This window comes from Cyclopterus lumpus, chromosome 4 (genome assembly GCF_009769545.1).
Source record: "Cyclopterus lumpus isolate fCycLum1 chromosome 4, fCycLum1.pri, whole genome shotgun sequence".
NCBI classification, from domain to species: domain Eukaryota; kingdom Metazoa; phylum Chordata; class Actinopteri; order Perciformes; family Cyclopteridae; genus Cyclopterus; species Cyclopterus lumpus.
Genome location: NC_046969.1, coordinates 25,085,815 through 25,113,314, shown reverse-complemented (window position 1 = coordinate 25,113,314; position 27,500 = coordinate 25,085,815). Strand labels below are relative to the sequence as shown.

The following is a 27,500-nucleotide window of genomic DNA, read 5'->3' as shown; positions in this document are numbered from 1 at the left end:
TGGTTTCTTGGTGGTCCTCGAGCGTCGTCTTGTGAGTGTCTGCTGGATCACTATGCAGAAACAGACTCTCTGGGAGCTACTCACACACACACACACACACACACACACACACACACACACACACACACACGGACTCACGCGGAGGCCCGAGGACCTTAAGGACATTTAAGGAGTGAAGCGGACCCTGAAAACTGATTCCTAATCAAAACTGTTCATTCTCTATAGCTTTTTGTACAATACGGATGAAAAAAAAAAACAGAAGAAAAAAACAACAACAACAACAACAACAACAAAAAAAGGGAGAAAGTGAAAAAAAATTGAATTTTTATTTTATAAGTCAATCAAGCCGCTGGGGGGGTCTCAGCTCTCCGGAGGAACCGAGTCCAACGAGGCTTCGAGGCCAAAACATCATTTTTGTAAATAATCATGACGACGACCACCGTTCTGTTCTGTCCGCTGGACCTCTGCGCCATAAAATAGGAAGACCCCCGTTATGCAAAGTCCTGACGATGACCCAAGCAATACCAACATGTCTTTTTATATTCCTTTAATTCATTTGACATGTTTTGACATGTTTTCACCCCTATTTTTAAGCCCCGCCCCTCTAAACACCTCACCCACGCCCCTCCCCTTTGTGTTTCTGTCCGTCACGTTCCAAACTGCAGCGCCTCCGCTATGACGTCATCAGCTGCGATGCCAGTGGCTCCTCCCTATTTTATGGCCAGAGTGCCCCCCCCCCCCTCCCTCTCATGTCCACTTGACAACTTTCTTTTGTTTCTTTTTATTTACTTTTTTTTAAATTTTTTAAAATCTACTATAATGTTGATTAACTTAAAAATCTGACGACTAGAAGGAGAGCGAAAAGGGCGTTGAATTAAAAATGAAGAGTAACATTTCTAGTTTTAACTTTACCTCAGCTAACAGTTTCTTAATGTACATTGACACATTATTTTTATCTTTATGAATATTCTGCAGTGAGGTTTTTAGATGATTCTTTTGTTCTCTCTTGATTTTACGTATTGCACCATCATGTATTACTGTTACAAATAAACACATCCCAAATGACCGGCGTGTGTATTAATGGTGTGTGTGTGCGTGCGTGTGTGTGTGTGTGTGTGTGTGTGTGTGTGTGTGCCTCAGGGTTTCTTGCAGTAATTGAAGGTGCTTTAATGATTTCCAATTCAAACTGTCACGAGCTTTATTAGAGCGCAAAACTCCAGACCTCTTCCTCCTCCTGCTCCTCCTCTTCTTCCTCTTCTTCCTCCTCCTCTTCTTTTTCTTCCTACTGCTCCTCCTCTTCTTCCTCATCTTCCTCCTCCACTTCCTCCTCCTCTTCCTCTTCTTCCTATGTTGGCTTTGCCGAAGTTTATCGCCACTTTTTATGAAATAGTTTTTTTTTTTAGTTCTTTCTTCTCAGTTCTCGATGAAGGCCGATCGGACGACGATTAAAACGGAGAAACGACATTTTTTGTAGCAGCTCGTCAAAATAAAAGTCCTCTGCTTCTGTCGTGTTTTTAAAATGCTGGTTCTTTGTCAGAAGTCTTCATCTCCGCTCCACGAACGCAGTGACATCATCTGCAAAGCTTTACACATATGCACCGTCAGCATTTTATTAAAGATCGCGATGCAAAATGTGGAGTATTCAATGTTCGTGTGTCATTACAAATTAACTAAAGTACATGTATTCGTCATGTATATTTACACATTGTATTCCTATGCAATAAACAAACAAGCAGGTCCCTGTCGGGGCCACAAAGTGAGTTCCTGATACCAGACCAGGTTTTGAGATGTTCACCTGTGAGTTTAATTTATATATTGTTTGCCACCGCCCATATTTTGTGGAATATCAATAAGCATTGAATAATTACATTAGACAGCAGTGTTTTCTTTCCCAAAGACACCGTCCCACTTCCTGGGTGATCCACAAACGTCGATGTCGGCAGTTTTCTCCAGGATTTATTCTTCTGTCTCACAGGATTTTTTGGCTTTTTTTTAATACAGTTAGTCCCACAAAATAAGATTAAGTTCACTCCACATCATGTTTATGATGTTGCTGTCAGAAAATGTAGATTCATTCTTCAAAAACTTGAGCAGATAGAACCTTGAACCTGGAAAGTCTTTGAAAGTCTTTCTTCAGCTGCAATGATTCCAGTTTGTAAAGTTTCTTATTTGTGAAATAACATTTTAAACTTTCCGCTGTTTCGTTTTCAATGTCTGTTTTTTGTGCTTTTTTTTACGTGACACCTTCTCGGGGAGAAAAATAAGATATTTTAAACGTCAACGGGACTGTACGTGTTAAATAAAGGTAAAAAATAAACTGGAAACAATCTCCATGAGCGGATACCACCGAGTTGATTCTGGTCACATGACATCTATTCATCTGTCCATCCGGGGAGAGGGATCCTCCTCTGTTGCTCTCCTGAAGGTTTCTTCCCTTTTTTCCCTGTGAAAGGTTATTTTTGGGGAGTTTTTCCTGATCCGATGTGAGGTCAAAGGTCAGGGATGTCGTATGTGTACAGATTGTAAAGCCCTCTGAGGGGAGTTTGTAATTTGTGATATTGGGCAATACAAAATAAACTGAATTGAATTGAAAGGAAGGTGTCTTTCTAAAAAAAAAGTGAACTGACCCTTTTTTTTACTCCACTTTTTACGTTTATGTTTAATAATCAGGAGGCCTCTTCCGGGTCGGCTGACACAGCGGTCCGTAAGCATCCTTCAACGCTTCGTCGCGGTGTCTTCACGTCATATTACAAATGCCTTCATGAATTCCTTCTTTATTCTTTGTGACCGACCTGGAATGTCGACCGCACTCGTGCGCTTCCTCTTCTTCCTCCTCTTCCTCCGCCATTCAGACAAACACGCCATGCATAGTGATGCACTACCTTCTCAGCGACACACACACGCGCACACACACACACACATCCACACACGCACACAGATCATTTCATTTAAGCATCGATCACAGTGGAGATCCAACAGATTCGTGAAACACATTCAGCTCACTGGCCGAGCCACATTCCTGAGGGATTAAAAAAGAAAAAAAAGAAAGAAGGCTCGACCCGTTTGGCGAGACTGTTTTTTTTAAAGAGGCGGCTCATCCCACTCGACCTCATTCCTGCAGCGATCACCTGCAGCGTGGGACGCTCAGGTTTTCCTCTCTCCGGCAGACAGAAAGTGATCTATTTTTTTTTATAACCGGACGACACGATGAGGAGTAACTGAGAAGATCTCTGTTGGACTTCTGTGGATCATCAAACACAATCGCGATGGATCAGGTCGGTTGCCCCTTTTTCCTTTTTCAAACATCGTTAAATTCCTTGTGCAAAGTGAGTTGTTACACCATAACGACGGCGTGTTCGTGTGCGGAGGTGTTTCGTTTTATCTCGCGTTGAATCCGCTTCCTGTCAAAATGACATCGTCTCGATCTTTAAGTGATCTGAGTCATCGTGTCCGGATAAAGAGCATTTAATACGAAATTAAAGGTGCGTTTAAACCTTTCCAATTCGCCTCAAATCAGGTCTGTCGACTTTCCCTCTCGGCAGAAACACTTTAATGACCAAACGGCGTCCATGATTTAAGTCTCTGTGTCTCATGTGTTCACGTTCCTGAATGTTGGGTTGTCCTCTCGCCAGGTGGAAACACTGGACTTTCAGGCCCTGAGGGCCAAGTTCCAGGAGGAGGAACACCTCCCGAAGCCGATGAAGATCAGACCCACTCTCCCAGAGAAAACAAAGGTGGCCTCGCCGCCCCAGAGCCCCACCTACTACCTCCCTGCGGGAGCGCGCCCCTCCTTGCTCAGCTCCATCAACCAGAGCCTGGAGAGGGGGTCGGCGACCACCCCCAGAGTAATCTTCAAGGAGGACAAGAAGGAGGGCAAGAAGGAGGGCAAGAAGGAGGGCAAGAAGCCCTTCATCCAGATCAACTCCAAGGGAGGAGACAGCGGCGAGGGGAAGCTCAAAAAGGACAAGACGAAGGGGAGCAGGGAGAATCTGGACGAGGGCTCGACGGACCGCAAGCAGAAGGGCGGCAAAGAGAAGAAGCTCCCCAAGGAGCTGGTGCCGGCCGCGCCTCCTCCTTCAGCCACGGTGTCCAAGAGGAAGGGCTTCCTGACCTTCAAGAAGTCGCCCAAGAGAAATTCCGTGGACATCCTTTCGGCAAAGTCCATCCTGGACTCCCCAAGCTGGGACGGCCCCGGACACGCTCCCCTGATCCCGGCTCCCCTGATCCCGGCTCCCCTGATCCCGCCGCCTTTTGACTTCGGCGTGACGTCGGTATGGCCGGGATCCGCCGCTCCGAGGGCCCTTCCAAACATCCCCTCTTTACCCGACTCTGCGGTGGAAGTGATCCCCGCCTCTCCCGACTTCATCCCACCTCCTGCTTTCGTTCCGGACGCCCCGGCTCCTGAAGCACCGACCCCGCAGAGCGAGACCCCGCTTGAGATAGAAACCCCATCCCTGCCCATCTCCAAGCCGGCCAGCTGGAACCAAACAGTCCCCGATCCGCCCGGCGCCGCCTCGACCCCTCCGCCCAGCACCGACGCCTCCACTCACTCTCTGGCGGCCTCCACTCCCTCTCTTCGCGAGCTTGATGAGCTTGCGGCCGAGGTGGAGGAGGTGGCCAGCATCAAGGCTGTGAACAGAGCTGAGGTGGAGGCGCCTCCTCCTTCTCTTCCAGCAGCTACGGACCTTGCATCTAATACGGCGTCTCCCAAAGCGGAGCGTCCCACCACGGCCCTCTCGGCCCTCTCGGCCCGCTCCAGGGTGGAGGTCCTGAACACGGGGAAGAAGACTTCCTCGTGTGACCACAGGATCTTCAATGCTCTGGAGAAGGCCCGCAGGAAGACCAGGTAAACACATTCATCCGAGCAGGAAATGCAGTCAACTGTTGTTGAAAGAACACGTTTAACGCATTCCTCTGGTTTCAGCCCGCCGACGAACCCCTCCATGTCCTCCTCCGTCACCCCGCCCCCCGAGGTGTCTCTCACAGACCTCCCACCCATTGACTACACGGGGAACGCCCGCCCATCGAAACCAGTCAACGGCTTTGACCCCAGTAAGTCTGGACCAATGCTCCTTCTTCCTCTCCGCTCCCTGTTTTCTGTGATACCTGAAACATGAAGTACACAACGGCAGCCCTCACCTCCAGGTACTCAGGTGCGTACTGTGCCTATTATGGGCCCATTATGGGATGGGCCCCCGGGTACCGACATGCCAACGGCCCCCACCACCTTCTGGTACACGGGAGCAAAAACACATGTATGAGTCACTTTTTGTTTCTGTTGTGGTCATTTTTACTCTTTTCATAGTCGTTGTGAGTTTCTTTGGGGTCTTCTTGCAGCGGCTTAGTGTCTTTTCTCGTTGTTTTTGTCTCTTTGTAATCATTTGTCATCATTTTGCGTTTTTGTCTTTTTTTAATCTTTTTTGGAGTTTCTTTTTGCGCCTCTTTGGAATAGTTTTTGTCGGTTTTTAATCCTTTTTGTGTATCTTTGGAGTAGTTGTCTGTTTTTAATCATTTAAGCGTCTCTTTGGAGTAGTCTTTTGTCTGTTTTCAATCCCTTTTTGCGTCTCTTTGGAGTAGTTTTTGTCTTTTGACACTTTGTCCAATAGTCCTGTTCACTGATCCAATCCAAGGTGCAGTGCAACTAGTAGTAACAGTAGTGTCGGGTTTGAGCTGGGGAGAAATTGTGGTATGTATGGTACACACACCTACACACACACACACGTATATGGAGGACAGGCCTGACATTCCTCTCGTCATGCCAGAAACCACTGCGCAGCGGGGCAGAGCTGCAGAGGAATGTCAGCAATGACATCGCTGCTGTCACCGAGCCAGAGAGCCGCGTGAAACTCTGTTCAATGTCTGTGAGACAAGACGAGAAGGCCGAGAAGTGAGTGCTGTCTCACACGGAGCGTATTAAACCGCCTCGCGCTGTTTCTACCACTCAATCAAGTCTATTGTCACTTATCACAGGGAAGGGATCGGAGGCGAGTCCTTCTTAAACTGTGCGATAATGAATGTTTGACTGGTTTCGTCTCCTCACAGACTCAATAGCTTCCACTCGGCTCGGCTCTGCCGCTCTGTGTTTGCCAACTTCCGGCAGCTGGTTTTAACTGCTTCACAAAAAAATGCCAAAAAAAACAAAATGTCCGTAACACGTTTGAATAAAAGAAAAAAAAACATCTGGAAAAAGTTGCGACGCATTAAGAAAACCGTGCCCGTTGTCCGCAGGGCAAGTGGTGTTGGAGGGCATCGACGAGGAGGGGTCCCACGCTGTCCCGGAGCTATTGGTGGTCCCGACTCCTCCTCTGCTCAGGATGGTCCTCCCACACCCAGAGTCTCTGGGTCCGACTCCGAAGAAGCCGAGCGGACCTCCCCCTGTCCACCTGACGCCGTTCATCCCTCCTTCTCCTCTCATGGGAGACATCGGTGAGGTCCCCCCACCGGTCCACGTACAGGAGCTTTGTGAGAAGTGGCCTCTTTAATGCCATTTTTTTTTTTCTGGTCCACAGAGATCCCGGCTCCCCCTGAGTTCTCGGAGGACCTCCCGGAGTTTCAGTCGGAGTGGTGGAGCGGGAAGCACGCGGGTCCCGATACGTCCAACGGACCGAACCTGCCGGAGCTGTTCGGTGGCACCGCGACTCCCCCTGGAGCGGAGGTGCACGCCGCCATGCCTGCGTTCGGGGATGTTCGAGTTGACCCAGAACCAGAACCTTCCTCCCGGATCTCTCAGGAGCCTCCGGGGTAAGACGCACGAGATCCAAAAGTGCTCCTTTCAAACTCTTGAGAACCTGGGTTTTTGAGTCCTTTTCCCTTTCCCCAAAACACCTCCCCGCAGGCTCCAAGGCGTCGTGGACCACGTGGACAACGGCTTCTACGAGAGCACGGACGACGTCTACGAGGCCGTGAGCACGTCGGCCGCCAAAAAGAAAGGGAAGAGCAACGGCGGCAGGAAGCACAAAGGGACGCTAAAGAGTGAGGAGGCCTCTCCGTCCGCACACTCAGTAAACACCAGATAGGATCACATCGGTCACGTCTCGGGGATAAGGTGTCATCGTCGGCATAGTGTTTGAGTCGGGGATAAGGTGTAATCGTCGGCATAGTGTTTGAGCGTTCGCCTGCGTGAAGTGTGACATTTAAGTAAATTATGAGCCCATGAATTTGAATGAGAGGAGCACCGATGTGTGATGTTGTCTTGAGGATCTTTGTTAAAACGTTTTATTGTGTTTAACAATTCTTTATTATTTGTACGTAACTTTACCACAGATCCGTACGCTGTGACACAACAGATAACAGTAAGTGGCTTTTCAGATTAAAAGCGTATTTCTCCTTGTGTGTTGGAGATAATAATGAATCCTCTCTTTGTGTTTACAGAACGAAGAGAAGAGCAAGACGGGCCGGTTCGGCAAGTAAGACCTCGTTTTGTTTCGTTACGACCCGGTTTCTCTTTTCATCCCGTTAACCACAAGACCCCGTGAGCCATTAAGGACTTTGCTCCTTTTTTCCCCTTATCCTCCTCTTATTCTCCCCTCTTTCTCCCCTCATCTCCCCTTATCTTCCCCTCATTCTCCCCTTATCCTACCCTCATTCTACCCTCATATTCCCCTTATCCTCCCCTCATCCTCCCCTCATTCTCCCCTTATCCTCCCCTCATCTTCCCCTTATCCTCCCCTCATCCTCCCCCCAATCTCACCTCATTCTTCCCTCATCCTCCTCTCATTCTCCATTCATTCTCACCTCCTCCTCCCCTTATCCTCCTCTCATCCTCCCCTTATCCTCCCCTTATCCTCCCCTCATTCTCATCTCACTCTCACCGCATCCTCCCCTCATTCTACCCTCATCCTCTTCTCATTCTACCCTCATCTTCCCCTTATCCTTCCCTCATTCTCCATTAATTCTCACCTCATTCTCACCTCCTCCCCTCCTCCTCCCCTCATCCTCCCCTCCTCCTCCTCCTCTCATCATTCCCTCATCTTCACCTCATTCTCACCTCTGCAGGAACGTCAAGAAAGCTGAAGGGCCGGATGAGAAAGAGCTGAAAAAGAAAGAGAAGCAGCGTCTGGAGAAGGAGAAGAAGGAGCTGAAGGAGAAACAGGACCGGGAGAAGAAGGAGCAGAAGGAGAGGGAGAAGAAGGAGAACGAGATGAAGAAGAAATTCAAAGTGAGTGAGAGGGAGGAGGAGGAGGAGGAGGAGGAGGAGGAAGGAGGAGGAGGAAGGAGGAGGAGGAGGATGGTTGTGTCTTGGCGTGCAAACCTGTCGGGGTTCATTCCTCCACCCCAGGAGCAGCCGAGTCGTGTGCCGACTGAAGGAATCTGTCAACAGGGCTCCGTCGTTGGTGATTGTTGTTCCTTTGTGTTCCTCACAAAGGAACACAAAGGAACAGGACGTTCTACTGGAGCCGGTTCTCACGTTCAAAGACTGAACTCCTCTCTGGAGTCTCCAGAGGGAACTCCATCCTTTATCTTCTTCACTTGTTGATCATTCGGGAATGAAACTTTCTTTTGTGTTGTTTTTTTTAAATGTTTTTTTAATTGTGTTTTTTTATATATTTATATTTAAATAATAGCTTAGAGACCTGGAGGGAGTAATCTGTATTGCAAACGCTGCATTACACGTTGTGGTAATAAATAAAAAGTGGATGTTGTTCAGAATGAAGTCCCTCAAGACCTGGAAAACAATGAGTGACATCTAGATGATTCACTTCCTGTGAAGCGTGGCTAACGTTGAAGAAAACAAAAAAAGATGTCTAAAATCTAAAATGCTAATAATCCCATCAGACCTCCCTCATAAGCCCCGCCCCTAACGATTATAATCAAGAAAGGTAAACAACAAACATGGCTATTGTTTGTACTTACAGATGATGATGACTATATGTCGTCCTTCAGTCAGAGGCTCGGCGGTTCGATTCCCCAGCCTCTGCCAGCCCATGTCGGTGCGTCCTCAGCTCACGTGTCCAGTGTGTTAAACGTTTGTTCATTCCTTCTTTTTAGATCACCGGGCAGGAGGACGCCATGTACCAGGCGAAGGTCACGGTGACCAACAAGGGACGCAAGAACGACCTGCCCGTCACCAGCGGCGACGTCGTCAGCATCATCCGAACCACCAGCTGCCCGAAAGGGAAATGGCTGGCCCGGGACCGCGGCAACAAGTGTGAGTTTAGAGAGGAGGCGTGCACACCTGTGGGTCAGGTAGACACGTTGGGGGCGGGGCTAGACGCGCTGCAGGCTGACTCTGGCGACTATGTTCCAGGTGGCTACATCGCGGTGAATCACGTGGAGCTGGACATCAAGGAGATGCTGGAGCTGGGGAAGAAGGCCGCCAACACCCGCTTGAACAACAGCAACCACGTCATCGAGGAGGAGGACGCCCAGACGGGGAGCAGGTACGTGGTGCACGGGGGGGGGGGGGGGGCGGGGTCATACGACTTACTACTGCTTATGAAACAGACTTAATGTGATGCGGGCCGTGTTGGAACCAGAACCAGGACTGTCAGACTAAAGATCTGACAGTAAAACCTCTTGTTTTACTGTCAGATCTTTCCGCCACAAAACGCTCCACGGCATCACTACCGCTTTCCTCCACAGGGGGCGCCAAAGTCGACTCGAAATAATAATAAAAAGTTCCCCGTCGTAGCTTTTAAGTTGAAAAAGGATAATTTATACTTTTTTTCTGTCTCCTTTCGTCTCCTCCAGGGTCTCGAACCACTTTCCGATAACGGTGGAAAGTTGTAAGTATCTTCGCGCTTCCATTCATAAAAAAAAAAAAAGAGTGCGTGTTTGTTTTGCGCGTCGGTTGACGACGTTGATGTCGTTCAGTCTCAGACGACAGCGAGGAGTGGACCGCCGACGACGAGGAACCTCTCACTCCGGCCCCTGAACCTGAATACCCGCTGGTTTCAACGTGAGTCCTGAATCGTTAGTTTCTATTGGAGCTGCTTGTCAGGCTGTTGGACGTTGGAGGGGCGGAGCTTCTTTCCTAATGTCGTGTCTTTTTGCTCTGCAGCGATCACGCCAGGACGCTCGCGACGCCAGACGTGGGTAAGGACAACGAGGGCGGTTTGTCGTGGGGTTTGTCCCGCTGGGTCTCCTCCGTGTTTTTATCTCCATGGAAACAAACACTTTGATCTTTTTGTGTGTCAGATAAGCGGACGATTGTTCCACACGAGCGCAGACATGTATCTTCAGTCTTCATCTTTTGAAAGGCACTTACTCGACCGGGCGGTGGAAAGGTTTCCGCCGTAGCTGTTCTACTTTGGATAAAAGCGTCAGCTAAATGTAATGTGATGTCATGTGATCAATACACAACGATAAACACGTTTTGAGACTCAGGGTCACGATAAACATCCCAAGATCGGCTCAAAAAATACATAGAAAAAAAAGACAGAAACACCTTAAAGAACATTTTCTCTCTTCTGCATCGGAGTGATTGGGGAACAGCTGACGAGGACATCGCTAACAGGAAGTGCTAACGGCTAATTGCGCTAAAAATATATTTTTTAAAAACATGTCCGAGAGCGTTATCGGAACTGTAGTTCCTAAAACTCCCTGAACTACGTTGACCAGCGGCCCCACAGTCGAACAATGAGACACTTAATTAATACGATAGAGTCTCGAAGCTCTCGGGGCCGTTCGCATACTTCAAATACCGACTCCCCTCAGCCAATGAGCAGCCGGTGTTGCGTGAACAGGAAGTCGCTGCACCTTTTAAAGTGTGTGTGAGAGAGCAATGATTGTTTTTATTTACCTCTCCTTGTTTGTTTGTTGTCTCAGGAAACAACGAGCTGAGCCTGAACCACGCGCACAGTCGAAGTGACATCAGCACAGACGACCATGACGTCCAGTGAGTTTATCTCTCACACACACACACACACACACACACACACACACTCATTGTGGGTTCTGTCTCTTTAACAGAGCCAGACATCAAGCACTTCATAAGTTGGCCACATTCTTCCACTCACCGAAACCTAAGGAGCCAGCTGCTGCCAGGTAGGCGTGACACACACACCTGTGCACCTGTTGCACATGCACAGGTGCACACACACACACACACACACACACATGAATGAGGTTTGACAGTTTGCTGTTCCTTTTTTTTTACAGCCACACTGAACCGGAAACAAGTAAGCGGCACCTGAGAAATACAGAATAACTTTAAAGAAGTCTTGTAAAATATATATAAATATATATTATTATTATTTGTAATATATAGACATATATATAAATATATTTATGTATATATATACATATATATATTTTTTTTTTAATATATAGATATATATATAGTAATGTATTCAATGATAAATTGATTATTTAAAAACATAATGCTCAAATACTCTGTTTTCACCTCAGGTCCTGTTCTCGTGAAGGAGGAAGAAGTTCCTTTGTGAGTAGAGTTATAAAACACACCACACACACACACACACATACACACACACACCACACACACACACACACACACACACACACACACACACACACACACACAGGAATTAGGTTTTAATGTTTGCTCTTTCTTTGTTTACAGCCACACTGAACCAGAGACAAGTAAGAAAATCCACAATTGTAAAATACTGAAAAACTTTATAAAAGTATTGAAACACAATATGTTGTGTATTTTATATATAATAATATATATATATATTATATATATCTATATATATATTATATATATATATATATATAATATAGTTCAGTGAACCATGGTGATTCCATTTTCTAACGTTGATTGTAAATATTTAATGGTATTATTTAAATCATTGAAACTATTTATCCCTCCACCTCCTTTTATAAAACATTTAATGTGTTAAATGGTAAATTAATTATTAAAAAACTTAATGCTCAAATACTCTGCTTCCACCTCAGGTCCTGTTCTCGTGAAGGAGGAAGAAGTTCCTTTGTGAGTGGGGTTATAAAACACACCACACACACACACACACACACACACACACACACACACACACACGCACAGGTAAACAGAAGGTTGAGTTATTTCTTAAATGTTGTTGTTGTTGTTGTTGTTGTTCTCCTCAGGCCTGCAGCTACGTCAACGCAGGATTTCGATCTCACTGACATGATCATTTTACCTCCTCCCGACCTGTACGCCGACTTCACGGTGGAGTGAGGACCGACCAGGACAGGTGAGAGGGAGCCACCTGGACTCTCCAGTCTCACCTGCATCAATAATGTTTCAACAGTTTTCAATCAGCTCATATTTTATTTTGGACTTTTTGACTTTAGTTTTAGTTAGTTTATTCGCTAGTTTTAGGGTAGTTTCAGTTTTTTGGTCTAAGTCTTAGTAGAAATGACCAGAATGTTAAATTGTGGCACTATTTTTGCTTCCGATGTGTGTTTAAAAACTAGAGCTGAAAGAAATGTTTATGTTGTTAAAATTAATTTTTATTTTGTAAATTAAAAAGTTTAAAATGTTTGTGTGTTAAAAAAATATATATTTTTATTTTTATTTAATCTTTTTAATTTTAATTTGTAAATGTTTTTTGTTTTTTTTAAATTTAATTAAATACAATTAATTTAATACTAAGTGTAACGTTGGCTCAACAACACCATTGCAAGCAAACAAATTATAAATGTTAATACATTTTGTATTAATGTGGTGATGAGCCAACATTTCAAAATGTAAATTAAAAAATGTAAATTAAATAAAAAGTATGAATGTTAATACATTTTTGTATTAATGTGTTGTTGAGCCAGCTTTAAAAGATTTAAATAAATAAAAAATTCTAAATGTTAATACATTTTGTATTAATGTGTTGTTGAGCCAACGTTAAAATATTAAAATATATATATATTTTTTTTAAGTATCAATATATTTAATATTAATGTGTTGTTGAGCCAACTTTAAAAAACTGTAAATTTAAAAATTTAAATTAAATTAAAATTTAAAATTTAAATAAAATAAAAACTATAAATGTTAATACATTTTGTATTAACAAAAATCAAGCCGATTTAAACCGACATCCGCTCACATGATGTTTCTTTCTGGTCGTAACAGCCGGACGAGAAGCCGCCAGGCTGAGGAACCAGGAACCGTCTCTGCTGCCGTTGTTCTTCTCACCGTGACCCCGTGTGAGTCACCTGACACTGAGACTACCTTCATCTTCTTGACTATGTGACCTCATTGACCTGGCGGCCGCCTTCGTGGATCAGTGAGACGACGAAGAAGAGGAGCAAGACGAGGAGGACTTCCCCCACTCGAGCCTCTTTTTCTTCATGGTGTGAAACCAGAGAGGGACATTATTTTTATACCCGGTGGCTCTGAATGACTTTGAACCTCGGACCGAGGATCCAAAGGAAAGGGACTTACCACCTGCCGACAGGCTTCATGTGAAAATACCAGATGTATATTTAAAGTGGTGGAAATAAGGGGAGCGCAATGGGAAATGTGTATTTCCCATCAGACCAGTCATTTTCCTCCATGTTTTCATTTAATAGTCTTTCTTCTGTCAGGTTGTCAGATCCTCCGTGTGTGTCCTAAACACTTGTTACCAGTTCACAGTGTTGGTGGCAAAGGGGCAATATCTCAATATAACTGATGAAAACGTATTAATGAACAAAGACTTAAAGGAGCAGTGTGTAGGATCTAGTGACCTCTGGTGGCGAGGTTGTAGATTGCAACCAACTGAATGCCACTCGGCTCAGGCCTCCCATTTCTGAGCGTGTTGGAGAACTACTGTGACCTTTAGGTAACCAGGCGACCTCTGTTTCTGAAAGGTTAAGCCAACGCAGGAGTGTCTTAACTCTGCGTTCTCTCTACTGGCCACCAGGGGGCGACTCTTCTGGTTGTATAGGAGTCTATGATTCATGTGTTAAAGCTGCGTTCTCTCTACTGGCCACCAGGGGGCGACTCCTCTGGTTGTATAGAAGTCTATGCTTCATGTGTTAAAGCTGCGTTCTCTCTACTGGCCACCAGGGGGCGACTCCTCTGGTTGTATAGAAGTCTATGATTCATGTGTTAAAGCTGCGTTCTTTCTACTGACCACCAGGGGGCGACTCCTCTGGTTGTATAGAAGTCTATGCTTCATGTGTTAAAGCTGCATTCTCTCTCCTGACCATCAGGGGGTGACTCCTCTGGTTGTATAGAAGTCTATGATTCATGTGTTAAAGCTGCATTCTCTCTCCTGACCACCAGGGGGCGACTCCTCTGGTTGTATAGAAGTCTATGCTTCATGTGTTAAAGCTGCATTCTCTCTCCTGACCACCAGGGGGTGACTCCTCTGGTTGTATAGAAGTCTATGCTTCATGTGTTAAAGCTGCGTTCTCTCTACTGGCCACCAGGGGGCGACTCCTCTGGTTGTATAGAAGTCTATGCTTCATGTGTTAAAGCTGCATTCTCTCTCCTGACCACCAGGGGGTGACTCCTCTGGTTGTATAGAAGTCTATGCTTCATGTGTTAAAGCTGCATTCTCTCTCCTGACCACCAGGGGGCGACTCCTCTGGTTGTATAGAAGTCTATATTAATGACTTTACTTCTCTTGATGTATTCCCTCAGTAAACATTGTAAACATTAGTTTTTGGTCTCAATCTCTAGTTTCAAGTCTTCTTCAATACAGCGTGATGTTCATTTAGTAAATTATGGTCATTTAGAGTCAAACAGACCATAAAGCAGGGTATGCTTTAGGGGCGGGGCTACCCGGGGATTGACAGGTCTCCACTGCTTCCGTTTGGTTTGTCCATTCTGGGCTACCGTAGAACCATGGCGGACTCCATGGTAACTCTTAGTTTCAGGTTGATTGTAAACTCGTGAAAACGTGGTTGTGAATACTATATTCCATTTACGCTCATAAGATCCTCTTAAATCCTACACACTGGCCCTTTAATGACCTCTGACCTACAAGTGAGGCGATGCTGTTCGTTGTGTCTACAGGACGTCGTTAGACCGCCTTCCACATTTAGACCTTTTTTTTTTTTAAGCGTTTGTATTGTTGTGTTTTTATTGTATTTTAAAAAAAATGTTTTCTACTTTTATTTACCCTCATTATTTTTAAGATCAGTAGACCTGATGGAAGACTTCATGTTATGTATATACTGAGTTTAGTATTGTAGTAATAAACACCAATAAACAACAACATGGAGCGTAATGTAAAATATTGTATTTCTTTTCATGAGCCGCCTTCTTCTTCTTCTTCTTCTTCTACGACTTTCCCTCAAGCTGATGAATAAAAAGTTTTACAGGAAGTGAGCGAGCAATATGTGTGTGTGTGTGTGTGTGTGTGTGTGTGTGTGACAATGACAAAGCCTTTGGAGCATTTTATCCTTTTAAAAGTCTGTTTATTGTTTTTCAATAAATACTCATTAAAGTGCAAATCATAACAGCAACATCATGCAGTGCACAACAAGGATAACCACAACCCACATTCTCTCTCTCACACACACACACACACACACCCACACACACACACACACACACAGGCAACACTCACGTTGGTACAACACGTTAAAGAGTCGGCGTGTGATTCGTTCCCACAGCTCTGAACACGGCGCGGAGGTCACTGGGAGCCACTGGGAGTTGCATACAGTCGTACTGGTTCCATCAGGGGCCCCGGGGATCAGGAGCCGGATGCATAGTGGGGACCGATGGGAGCGCGAAATCCAGGTTCCACCGCAGAACGTGGATCGGTACATTCGGAGGTCGTTATTAAAGAAATGACTCGAGGCAGACGATAAGAAACCGGAACGCCCGTTAACGGTACGGACGCTCCCCGTTATCCTGAAAAGTTTTCAGGGTTTTTTTTCCCCGACAAATCAAATGAATTCTCTCGTATTTAAGGCGACAAAGCGGTCGGATGAAATGAAATGTCATCACGGTAGAACACAATTAAACACCTTTGCGCGTCAATACTGGTCCTCTCGGGGGCGTCCCATCAGTGCCGGTCTGAAGCGTAGGACCCCTCCAGCCCGTCTCACTGAGAGCTCTTCTTCTAAACAACAACAACAACAACAACAACAACAACACTGCTTCAAACACAAAGAAGGCGGACGGGAGGACTCATCCGAGCAGCCGGTACCGCGATGCTAAGCGTTTATAAAAGTGTGTGATTCAATAAAACAGTTTGAAGAAACAACAACACACACACACACACACACACACACACACACACACACACACTGCTGTGTTGCATTCTTTAAGGCAACTGGAGAAATGTTTCTGTGGCTTTTTTGTGACACACACACACACACACACACACACACACACTCTCTCATCGATCAGTCCTCCACCACACACACACACACACACACACACACACTCACTCTCTCATCGATCAGCCCTCCACCACACACACACACACACACACACACACACACACTCAGTTCATTACCGATAATATAATTGGGAGCATCAGTTAAAAACTATTGGGGGTCATTTATCAAGAGAATTAACATTTTGCTCAGAGGAATAAAAAATAAAAAATCTAATTTTAAGGCTGCACGTTGGGCTGTAATTCTCATTTAAAAAAGAAATCTTAATAACGTTAATTATTGTCGCCCTAACATCAGCTAACTGTACAGTGACAGACGTCTGATATGACGTCTGTCACTGTACAGTTAGAGAGTGTGTGTGTGTGTGTGTGTGTGTCTGATATCTAAATAATAATCATCTTATGATCTTTGGTACACTCTTTCAGCTACGTCACGTGATTGTAGCGTAATATATTCTTTTACAAACCATATAATATACTTTTTACATTCAGATTTAATGTTACTTTTTTTTAAACTTTTTTAACCAACCGGTGTCTTCATCAAAATATAAGACAAGAAGCAAAAAACTGACCTCCGATCAGTGTCGGGGTGCCCCCTCCGTCACGTAACATGCTGGTGATGATAGACTGAGGGTATTTGTGGGAGGAGTGACGTTGAACTTGACCCCGCGGCCCTCTCGCCTTCACTGGCCTCTCGCGGGTTCACAGATTCCAGATCAGTTTTCAGAAGAATTTTTTTTTTGAAATCTGACGCAAGAAACGGGTCTCCGTAATCTGAGTCGACCGGCTTTGGAGAGGAGACCGAGAGAGGAAGTCACCCCCAACCTCTACACCCCCTTCATCTTTTAACCCCCCACCCCACCCCCCACCCCCCCTCAGCGTGCCAGCGTGGTGATCAGACTGGCGCACATTTCAAAGAAGTCCATGGTGTGTGATCCCTGGCGCGGGGGGAGCAGCGGGCCGCCGCCGGCGGACAGCGACCCCGGGAGAGAGGAGCTGAGCTGGGGCAGGTCGGCCGCCGGGCTCGCCGAGTCCATGCTCAGTCGGGGGCGGTGGAGGCCGGCGGTGGAGCCCGACCTCTGGGGGGTGTTCGAACCCGATTTAAAGCCCGCCGCCTCGATGATGTCATCTGCAAGGGGGGCAGGAAGGGGGGGGGGCAGCATCAGCATTCATAACGTGTAACCGATCCACGACATTAATGCTCTGAATATCAAATGAAGCACCTTTTAACTGTTAACTGGCATCACGTCACCTTGAATCTCTAAATTAATGCCGTATTTTAATATGCGACCGGTTTCTTTCTTTAAAATGAACAGTTTTCAGGCTGGAATGCTAACGCGAGTACACCAAAGGTGCCCCGTAAACACCCGAGTCAGCTGTTCAGACGCGAGTCACCGACCGTCGATGCTCTTGAAGTCGAGCAGGTAGGACCTGGAGTCCACCTGGTACAGCTGCAGGCTCATCTTCACCAAGGTTCCCGTCACTGGGTTCTTCCTCCGCACCCGCAGGTGATACGGGTTCACCACCTACAAGCACAGTCCGGTTTATACGTGCACCTACGTTTGGACTGTATATATGTGTGTGTGTGTGTGTGTGTGTGTGTGTGTGTGGTTACCTTCCAGTCGAAGCTGAGCTGCCTCATCGCCCTGTACACCTCAGCCATGATGTCGTAGGGTCGGCTCTGACTCCGGATCCCGAGGTGCCACTTGGACTTCTTCACCGCCAGGGGTTTGGGCCGCGTGGTGTTGAGCGCGTCCAGAGGACAGCGGGACTTGGGGCTGTCGGCCAGCAGCGGGGGCATCCTCTCCGGGTGGGGTTTGAAGCCGGGGGGCAGCGGCATGCCCTCCTCTATGAAGGAGCCCTGGGGAGGGCTGGAGGCCAGGTAGAACTCGCTGGCCTGGGTCATGATGCGCCGGTTGTCTATGATGAGGTGATAGGCCACGGACAGCTGATCCTGGACACGGAGGACGGAGAGTCAACAGAGGACTGAAGGTGTTGATTGATGCTCATTGTAAAACTAAGCTGGTTTAGCTGCTTTGTGGCGGCGCCTCGAGCGACTGATGACAGCAGGGAAAGGGGAGGAGCCTAAAGATTTAACCTTTTTGTTTATTACTTCTGTGCTTTACTAAATCATGTGGAAAATCCAGTGTATATTCAGGTACATGTTGTTGCACATATTTGGGGCGTGGTTTTGTTTCCTTAATGAATCATTAAGTTTCCTCTTAAGTGCCCGACTTCAGGGGCTCACGGGGGATTTAAGGGAAACCCAAATGATCTCAACCAGGTCTTGGAGCCACATGGAACTTGACTTTTTGAAGCTGCTCGTTATGAATCCTAACTAACCTCCAACCAACTCAAACAACGTGTCTGACTGCCATGTGATCTCCTGAGTATATTAGGTCTACAAAGACGTCGGCAAAAAAAAAATACATAAAAACAACCTCGTCTTGTGGCGTCTTCTGACATAAAAATATCACAGTCGCAGTTTAATAAACGGAGAAAATGCTCATTCGGTTTCTCAAGAACTTGCGAATGCCAAAACGAGGACGGAGACGAAGTCCAAAAGGAGCTCCGCCGTGTACCTGTGGATCCCCGCTGTACAGGCTGGACACAAACTCGGTCTCGGTGCATTCAAACTTCTCGCACACTTCCCTCACGGCCTCCTCGTCCAGGACCGAAGCGTCGCACGAGAGGTCCTCGGGGAACAGGTAGCCCGGCAGGTCCTGCTTGAACCACTCGTGTTCCCTGCCCAGCGGAGAGAATGATCAGTCAAAGACGAGAGGACACAGCGAGAGGAAGGAGAATTCAAACGGAGCGGGGGGGCACCTGATGTCTTTGATGGTGGCTCTCTTCAGAGGGTCCACCTGCAGCATGAGCGCGAGCAGCGAGGCCACGGGGCGAGTCAGGTACTCGGGCATGTAGAAGACGCCTCCTCTGATCTTCTTGAACAGCGTGGGGACGTGCTCGTCGTCGAAGGGCAGGGTGCCGCACAGCAGCGCGTACAGGATCACCCCGGAGCTCCAGATGTCCACCTCGGGGCCCGCGTAGAGCCTGACGGAGGGAGTCGGTCACTCTGGTGGGTGTTTAACCGTCATATTGCTTTGTTTAAAGATAAGTGGTTTATATTTGGGCGCGTGGGCGGTGACGTGGTACACATTTCCTTCCAAAGGTTGCACTGATCTACAGGTGCTAAGAAATGCAGTGAAAGACCCTGACGTCGGGGGGGGGGGGGGGGGGGGGGGGGGGGGGGGGGCACACACAGAAGTGTCTGAGTTCCCCACATGCTGAGGAATGTGCTTCAATTCTTTCTTTTCTCTCTCCTGTAAACATCCTTTATTACGGGAAAGGAGACAATGCCGTGGAACTACTGGTGATTGAGTACCTGTCCTCTAGTCATGTGACCTCTCACACACACACACACACACACACACACACACACACACACACCTTCCTGAGATGACTTCCGGAGCAGCATAGTTTGGTGAGCCGCAGCTCGTCCGCAGGAACTCGCCGTCCGACATCATGTTGGACAGGCCTGTCGGCCCAAAACGAGACGCATCAACACCCCTCTGCACTGTGACAGGACCCCCCCCCCCCCCACCTTATTATAGCAAAGCATTGCTATTGAGCCTCTCTCTCTCTCTCACTCTGACCTTCCCTGTTCCTTTAACACTCTCACTGTTGCTCTCACCCCCCCCCCCCCCCCCCCCCCCTGCTATTCCCTTCCTATCGGATGACACTGGGCCTCAAGAATTCCTGCCAGACATGATATGAGACCTGCCCGTTGCTAGGGGACCCCCCCACCCCCAACATATTCGGTTATGCTTTCGTTCTTCTTAAATTCCCCTGAACATATTCCTCTGCCAATCCCCCCCCCCCCCCCCCCTTAACTGTAGCCCCCGGTTCTGTGGATCCTACCGAAGTCGGCAATCTTGGCGTTCTTGTTGGCATCCAGCAGGACGTTCTCGGGCTTCAGGTCCCTGTGGACCACCATGTGCCTGTGGCAGTAGTCCACGCCGGAGATGATCTGCTGGAAGAGCCGGCGGGCTTCAGTGTCCTCCACCTGAAAGACAAGGGGGGCCGAGAGTGTGTGTGTGTGTGTGTGTGTGTGTGTGTGTGTGTGCGTGCGTGCGTGCGTGCGTGCGTGCGTGCGTGCGTGCGTGCGTGCGTGCGTGCGTGCGTGCGTGCGTGCGTGCGTGCGTGCGTGTGTGCGTGCGTGTGTGTGTGTGTGCGTGTGTGTGTGTGTGCGTGCGTGCGTGCGTGCGTGCGTGCGTGCGTGTGTGTGTGTGCGTGTGTGTGTGTGTGCGTGTGTGTGTGTGTGTGTGTGTGTGTGTAATCACTTCATCATTTAATTATATTAACAGTTCATTTAAAACATTTTTTAAAGTTGGTGTTGAGCTTTTTGCCATTTCACTTTTATATTTTGAGTGATTTAAGCGAAAGCTTAATAATGAAATATTTTTATATATATTATTATGTTAACCAATATAGTAATTATTATATAATAATTTGTAGTTTGTGTATTATGGAATATTTTTAAAGACTTGATTGTTATCAGTTAAGGTGAGTTGCAAGTAAATCGAGTCTTTTCCTAAATCTATACCGAAACTTGCCTAAACCTAATAATCAGAATATATGAATTATTGAGATCACGGTGAACTGATTTCCTCCATATTCTTCTGATTTCAGTAAATATATTTGCAATTTAAATGTGCATATAGGCAGTATTTTGATGTCTCTTTGGGGTAAAAGTAGACACGGAGTCTTAAAGCAGTCTGAGTACCAATCCCATAATAATGGTCTCTTACCCGTCCATGTTTGCAGATGTAGTCAAACAGCTCCCCTCCGGACACATACTCCATGACCATGAAGAAGTCTGTGGGTGTGCTTATCACCTGGTACCTGAAGGCACAAACACCAGCGTTAGAATTTACACGATCGTCGCACGACTGTAAACGCACCGATGGGCCTTTTTCATCTCCTCTCCAAAGAAAATGTGTTCAGTGCAAAATATGCTCAGAGGAAATGTACATAAACAAGTGCGACACAGAAAAGACTGAGATGTGGCTGTGCATTATTTTCATAAAGGTCAGGTTTATTAAAAATGCGGGGATACATATATATATATATAAATATAAATATAAATATTTATATATATATTAATATTTATATATATATATTAATATGTATATATTAATATATATATAAATATATGTGTATATATATATAAATATAAATATTTATATATCAATATATATAAATACATATTTATATATAAATATTTATATATATATATATATTTATATAATAAATATATATAAATAAATATTTGTATATATATAAATATGTGTATATATATATATATATTCTAAGAAATCCAAACTGGGGGAGCACTTAAGGGAAATGTTATAGATATATATTAATATATGAATATTTATATATATATATTGATATATAAATATTGATGTATATATCAATATATATATATCAATAGATATTAATATATATATAAATATGTATTTATTTCTATATATATATATATAAATTAGGGCTGCAACTAACGGTTATTTTAATAATCAATTAATCTGTCGATTATTTGTTCGATTAATCGATGAATCGGATAAAAAAACAAAAAACAAAAAAGCATTAATTTCCAACCCTTTATTCAACAGAACCGTGCCAGAAAATGCACAGGTAACAGGTACCATAAATTCAGGACTATAGAGCGCACCTATCTATAGGCCGCACCTGCTAATTTTTAAAAGAAAAAAGAAATTGTACATAAATAAGACGCACTTGTCTATAAACCGCAGGAAAAGGGGGCGTGGCTTGTCTCCATGGCTTGTCTCCGTAAAAACAGTTATTATTTCCGCCGTTCACCACGGAATAAATAACCACTAGTTCTGTTTTATACTTGTTGTGGACATCCCATAAACGTCGGAACATCTAACGCCCTGGTGTCTGGGTTCATAACATCACCCGTAGGCTCACACAGCTCGCTCGTCTCCGTAAAAACATTATTTCCGCCGTCCACCACGGGGGAAATAACCACTAGTTCTCGCACAACGTTACGGGTCTCCGATGGTCTTTGCTCTACCGGCTTTTTTTTTTTTGCTCCGCGCTCAACTCAAAAAACATCTCCGCGTCTTATTGGGTGGCGTAACAATCGCGCGACACAACGAATCGATAATGCAATTCGTTGCCAACTATTTTAATAATCGATTTGTATCGATTTTATCGATTCGTTGTTGCAGCCCTAATATAAATATTTATATATTAATATATATTCTAAGAAATCCAAACTGGGAGAGCACTTAAGGGAAAAGTTAAGACATGTATCATAATTCCTTTCATGCTGGTTTTGCTCAGTCCGGTGTCCACACACTGTGTGTGTACATGTGTGTGCGTCTGAAATATATGTGTGTGTTTGTTACTGTATACGTTTGTGACGGAGTGTTCCACGGAGCTCACATGTCCGCCATAGCTTACGGAGCACTAACCCTCACCTAAAAATAACACGGGAGATTGTTGAAAGGGACATGGACTGATGAGAGGAGAGAGGCCCGGGAGAAGGAAGGAACACAAGGTCAGAGGAAAGGAAAACAAGAGGAGCCGAGGCACCTAGAGGAGGATTTAGTCTGGCAGGAAGAGCCACTTCTATCTTCTTAACATGGAGGATTTGAACCAACCAGAAGTGTGTGTGTGTGTGTGTGTGTGTGTGTGTTTGTTCTACCTCCTGGGAGCCCCATGCTCAGTACATGCTGAGTGGTAGTAAACAAAAATGCCACGGCAGAAAGGGGAACATTAAACGGATCGGAAGGTTCTCCACTCGGATCAGAAGGTTCTCCACTCACAGCTTGATAATGTGCGGGTGTCTGAACATTTTGAGGTTCTGGATCTCCCGTTTGATCTTCCCGACGACATCGAGGCTGCGGATCCTCTGTCTGTTTAGGATCTTTACTGCCACTTTGTGGCCCGTCAGCTGATGCTCGCCAACTAGAAAAAAAAGAGTACAGACTTGTAGAAGATATATATATATATATATATATATATATATGGATTTTTTCTGAGATCAAAAAGTGGTAAATGTGTTATATTTTCTTGTAAATTTACAACTTCAATCTCAGAATATTTAAGTATTTTCTTAAAAATGTACCATATTTTTACATACCTTTGAGTGTCTAGAAAAGCGCTATATAAATTCAAAGTATTATTATTATTATATTAATCTCAGAAGTTCTGACTATTAGCTGTGATATTATTATCTGAGCTCCCAGTAGGCCACAAACACTTGAACACTTTGGACTTCGCACTGAACAGCACTTTAGCCCAGTTGCCCAGTTGTGCAATACTAATACGTTTAAGTACTTTTAAAAAAAAAAATTTTAATTTATTTTATACACTTTATACACTTTATTCTATTTCTACTCCGTCTGTATATATAATATTCTTCTTGTTTTTTACTCTTTTATCTTAATTCTGTTATTATACTACTTGTTTTACTTATTACTGTGAGCAATGCTGCTGTAATCCTGTAATTTCCCCACTGAGGGACTAATAAAGGATTATCTTATCTTATCTTATCTTATCTTAGCTCGCTCCCCCGGCTGTGACTTTTTAATTTTTTTTATTTACCTACACAAGCCTTAAGTTAGTAGTAAAAATGGAATGCAAACCGATGTTTTCTTCTCACTGTTTTTAAAGTTTTTTCTAACTAATCGTGTTGTTTCTGTTTTGTTTGAGTGTTTGTGTCCTCGTAAATGTCTCTCAAATATCTCAATTATGAGAGTTAGATAAAGCTTAGATAAAAATAAAAAAAATACAAAGAATTGTTACACAGCAGGTTTCAACATAACAGTAAATTATTATAATCATTATCACGAATCATTATTAAATCCGGTATTTGACCCATAAGAACCCCGGACCCATTACTCCATCAAGGAAAATTATGGGGGATATAAAACAGAATACATATACCACATTTGTGATGTGTTACATGCCACATTGGGCTTTAATGTTAAACTTTTTGTATAATTATTTAATTAATATAACATTTTATTTTTAAAAATATAAAATATTTAAAAATATATATAAAATATATCAGCTAAATATCATTGAATCAGCCAAATTAACTGAGCAGATCCTAATCATGTTTCTTATTTTGCGTATATATGTCACATTAGGTTTTTCGTGAAATTTTTAGGTTAAATTTCCGATGCGACAGTACGATATTTATCTGATTTGTTTTATATATATTAAATATATATATTTGTTCAAGTGATGTGTTCACGTCAAGTTCAATATAATAAAGTTATGTGAGCATTGTAATTCTTTAAATGGGTGAATAGTGCCTAAGAAAAAAAACAAAGCTTTTTTTCTAAATTGAGTTGCGTCAGATCTCTCGCAACCGGAAGCAGACATCTTGGAAATGTTGTCATGGGAACACACTGTCACGTGACCCGTCACTTAGGGACTCCATGAGTTAAAACCAAGGATAAAGATGTAAAAGGAACTTTCCAGATTTAAAAAAAAAAAAAAAGAAGTTGTGACACCTGTGTCACCTTACGAGGTTAAACAATGTGAATTTGCCCTCACGTGGGAGTTAATGACGGCGTCGTCATGACGATACGTGGGTTTCCCCCCCACTACTCCTCACACTGCGCACGCACAACAAGCGGCTGAGTGAGCCCGGAGTTAAAAGCTCACAAGGTCACGCAGAGTGCAAGAAAACCTGCAATAATAACCTGCGATGGCGCTGCACCCCCCCCCCCCCCCCGACTCGGTGAGCTCTTAACGAGCTGACAACCACGCGAGAAATGCGGTGACGCGGCCGCCGCACTAACCGGGACAACATATTGTCAGGTTAACGTTAAGATCGCCCGGTGGGTTTTTTTTTCTGTGCGCTTAACGGGACGTCCTTGAATGCAACACGGGCCAACGGTCCCGACTGCGTACGAGCGTCGCGCTTCATTGCGTGACTCCAACTGAAAAAACGCTCAAACGTCACACGTAAAGAAATCCGTCACTGACACAAAACATAATAAATAAATAATTTTTTTAAAGCGTCACTTAACTCTTCACTTTCCCGAAGGTTCCCACGCCGAGCGTGTCGCCGAGGATGTAATGGCCGATCTTTACCCTGCCTTCGTGTTTCGGCTGTTCACGCCGCTCTGCCATCTTCTTCTCCTCCGTTAACCGACCGCTGGGTTCACTCGGTTAGGGGGGCGCGCGCGTGTGTGTGTGTGTGTGTGTGTGTGTTCCTGCCTACGGGGAAAACGCGGAGGGGCGGGGCACTTCACTTCTGTCACTGAGAGTGGGAGAGAGGGAGAGAGGGAGAGAGGGAGGGAGAGAGGGAGAGAGAGGGAGGAAGGAAGGGAGAGGGGCGGGGCACTTTACTTCTGTCACTGAGAGAGAGAGAGGGAGAGAGGGAGGGGAAGAGAGAGGGAGGGAGGGAGAGAGAGGAAAGAAGGAAGGGAGAGGGGCGGGGCACTTCACTTCTGTCACTGAGAGAGAGAGAGGGAGAGAGGGAGGAAGAGAGAGAGAGGGAGGAAGGAAGGGAGAGGGGCGGGGCACTTCACTTCTGTCACTGAGAGAGAGAGAGAGAGAGGGAGGAAGAGAGAGAGAGGGAGGAAGGAAGAGAGAGGGGCGGGGCACTTCACTTCTGTCACTGAGAGTGGGAGAGAGGGAGGGAGGGAGAGGGAAAGAGGGAGGAAGAGAGAGAGGGAGAGAGGGAGGAAGGAAGGAAGGAAGGAAGGAAGGAAGGAAGGAAGGGAGAGGGGCGGGGCACTTCACTTCTGTCACTGAGAGTGGGAGAGAGGGAGGGAGGGAGAGGGAAAGAGGGAGGAAGAGAGAGAGGGAGAGAGGGAGGAAGGAAGGAAGGAAGGAAGGGAGAGGGGCGGGGCACTTCACTTCTGTCACTGAGAGAGAGAGAGGGAGGGAGGGAGAGGGAAAGAGGGAGGAAGAGAGAGAGGGAGAGAGGGAGGAAGAGAGAGGGAGGGAGAGAGAGGGAAAGAGGGAGGAAGAGAGAGAGAGACCATCTCCCACCGACCCGGTCGGTGTTGAGTCGAGTAAAACTTTTACTTCCGGTACTTTAAGAATACTTTGAAGCCAATACTTGTAAACCTTTACATAAGCAGAACACTTTGAATGCATGACGGGTAGTACAAAGTATTACAGTGTAGTACATTGTAGTACATAGTATTACAGTGTAGTACATAGTAGTACATTGTAGTACATAGTATTACAGTGTAGTACATAGTAGTACATTGTAGTACATAGTATTACAGTGTAGTACATTGTAGTACATAGTATTACAGTGTAGTACATAGTAGTACATTGTAGTACATAGTATTACAGTGTAGCACATTGTAGTACATAGTATTACAGTGTAGTATATTGTAGTACATAGTATTACAGTGTAGTACATAGTACATTGTAGTACATAGTATTACAGTGTAGCACATTGTAGTACATAGTATTACAGTGTAGTACATTGTAGTACATAATATTACAGTGTAGCACATTGTAGTACATAGTATTACAGTGTAGCACATTGTAGTACATAGTATTACAGTGTAGTACATAGTATTACAGTGTAGTACATTGTAGTACATAGTATTACAGTGTAGTACATAGTATTACAGTGTAGCACATTGTAGTACATAGTATTACAGTGTAGTACATAGTATTACAGTGTAGTACATAGTATTACATAGTATTACAGTGTAGTACATAGTATTACAGTGTAGCACATTGTAGTACATAGTATTACAGTGTAGTACATTGTAGTACATAGTATTACAGTGTTGTACATAGTATTACAGTGTAGTACATTGTAGTACATAGTATTACAGTGTAGTACATAGTATTACAGTGTAGTACATTGTAGTACATAGTATTACAGTGTAGTACATAGTATTACAGTGTAGTACATATTATTACAGTGTAGTACATTGTAGTACATAGTATTACAGTGTAGTACATAGTATTACAGTGTAGTACATTGTAGTATACGTTGTAGTACATTACATTGTATGTACATTGTAGTCTTCTTTCACTGCTCGGCAGTCCATCATATGACTGCTCTGATTGGTTGGTTCCTCTCCGAGGCCCTCAGCCTATCAGAGCCAAGTGTCTCCTCTGTCGTCATCAAACTGGTCCGTCGGGTCAGCGCTACTTTCATTGTTCCGCTCACAAACAGCTGCTTATTGTTCAGGCACCTTCCTGGGGTCCTATCGCTACCACATCTGTCCCATATTATTATTATGTTTACGAATACAAAATAAA

At 45.0% G+C, this 27,500-nt stretch overlaps 2 protein-coding genes across 5 annotated transcripts; one reads left to right on the top strand and one right to left on the bottom strand.

The window, feature by feature from the left end:
• Nucleotides 1-8,125: 8,125 nt before the first annotated feature.
• Nucleotides 8,126-13,836, top strand: LOC117730186. 2 transcript variants are annotated; one of them, XM_034531763.1, is made up of 14 exons: nt 8,126-8,158; nt 8,989-9,148; nt 9,248-9,380; nt 9,691-9,725; nt 9,814-9,898; nt 10,001-10,035; nt 10,768-10,837; nt 10,912-10,986; nt 11,101-11,120; nt 11,350-11,383; nt 11,525-11,544; nt 11,863-11,896; nt 12,031-12,137; nt 13,010-13,836. In XM_034531763.1, the coding sequence occupies exons 1-13, from the start codon at nt 8,141-8,143 to the stop codon at nt 12,119-12,121; spliced, it is 810 nt and encodes a 269-aa protein (XP_034387654.1). In that variant the 5' UTR covers nt 8,126-8,140; the 3' UTR covers nt 12,122-12,137; nt 13,010-13,836. The 2 variants fall into 2 exon arrangements, with proteins under 2 accessions (XP_034387654.1, XP_034387655.1); XM_034531764.1 differs by lacking the exons at nt 11,525-11,544; nt 11,863-11,896.
• Nucleotides 13,837-15,306: 1,470 nt separating this feature from the next.
• Nucleotides 15,307-25,568, bottom strand: prkaa2 (protein kinase, AMP-activated, alpha 2 catalytic subunit). Of its 3 annotated transcripts, none has more exons than XM_034530315.1 (10): nt 25,289-25,568; nt 23,069-23,210; nt 21,023-21,116; nt 20,133-20,277; nt 19,662-19,749; nt 19,041-19,265; nt 18,797-18,959; nt 17,830-18,168; nt 17,614-17,740; nt 15,307-17,343 (listed from the first exon to the last, which is right to left on the bottom strand). In XM_034530315.1, exons 1-10 carry the CDS (start codon nt 25,389-25,391, stop codon nt 17,090-17,092), a joined length of 1,680 nt encoding a protein of 559 aa, XP_034386206.1. In that variant the 5' UTR covers nt 25,392-25,568; the 3' UTR covers nt 15,307-17,089. The 3 variants fall into 3 exon arrangements, with proteins under 3 accessions (XP_034386206.1, XP_034386208.1, XP_034386207.1); XM_034530317.1 differs by having other exon boundaries at nt 17,090-17,343; nt 20,133-20,271; nt 20,972-21,116; nt 25,289-25,430; XM_034530316.1 differs by lacking the exons at nt 19,662-19,749; nt 21,023-21,116; nt 23,069-23,210; nt 25,289-25,568 and having other exon boundaries at nt 17,090-17,343; nt 20,133-20,263.
• Nucleotides 25,569-27,500: the final 1,932 nt, after the last annotated feature.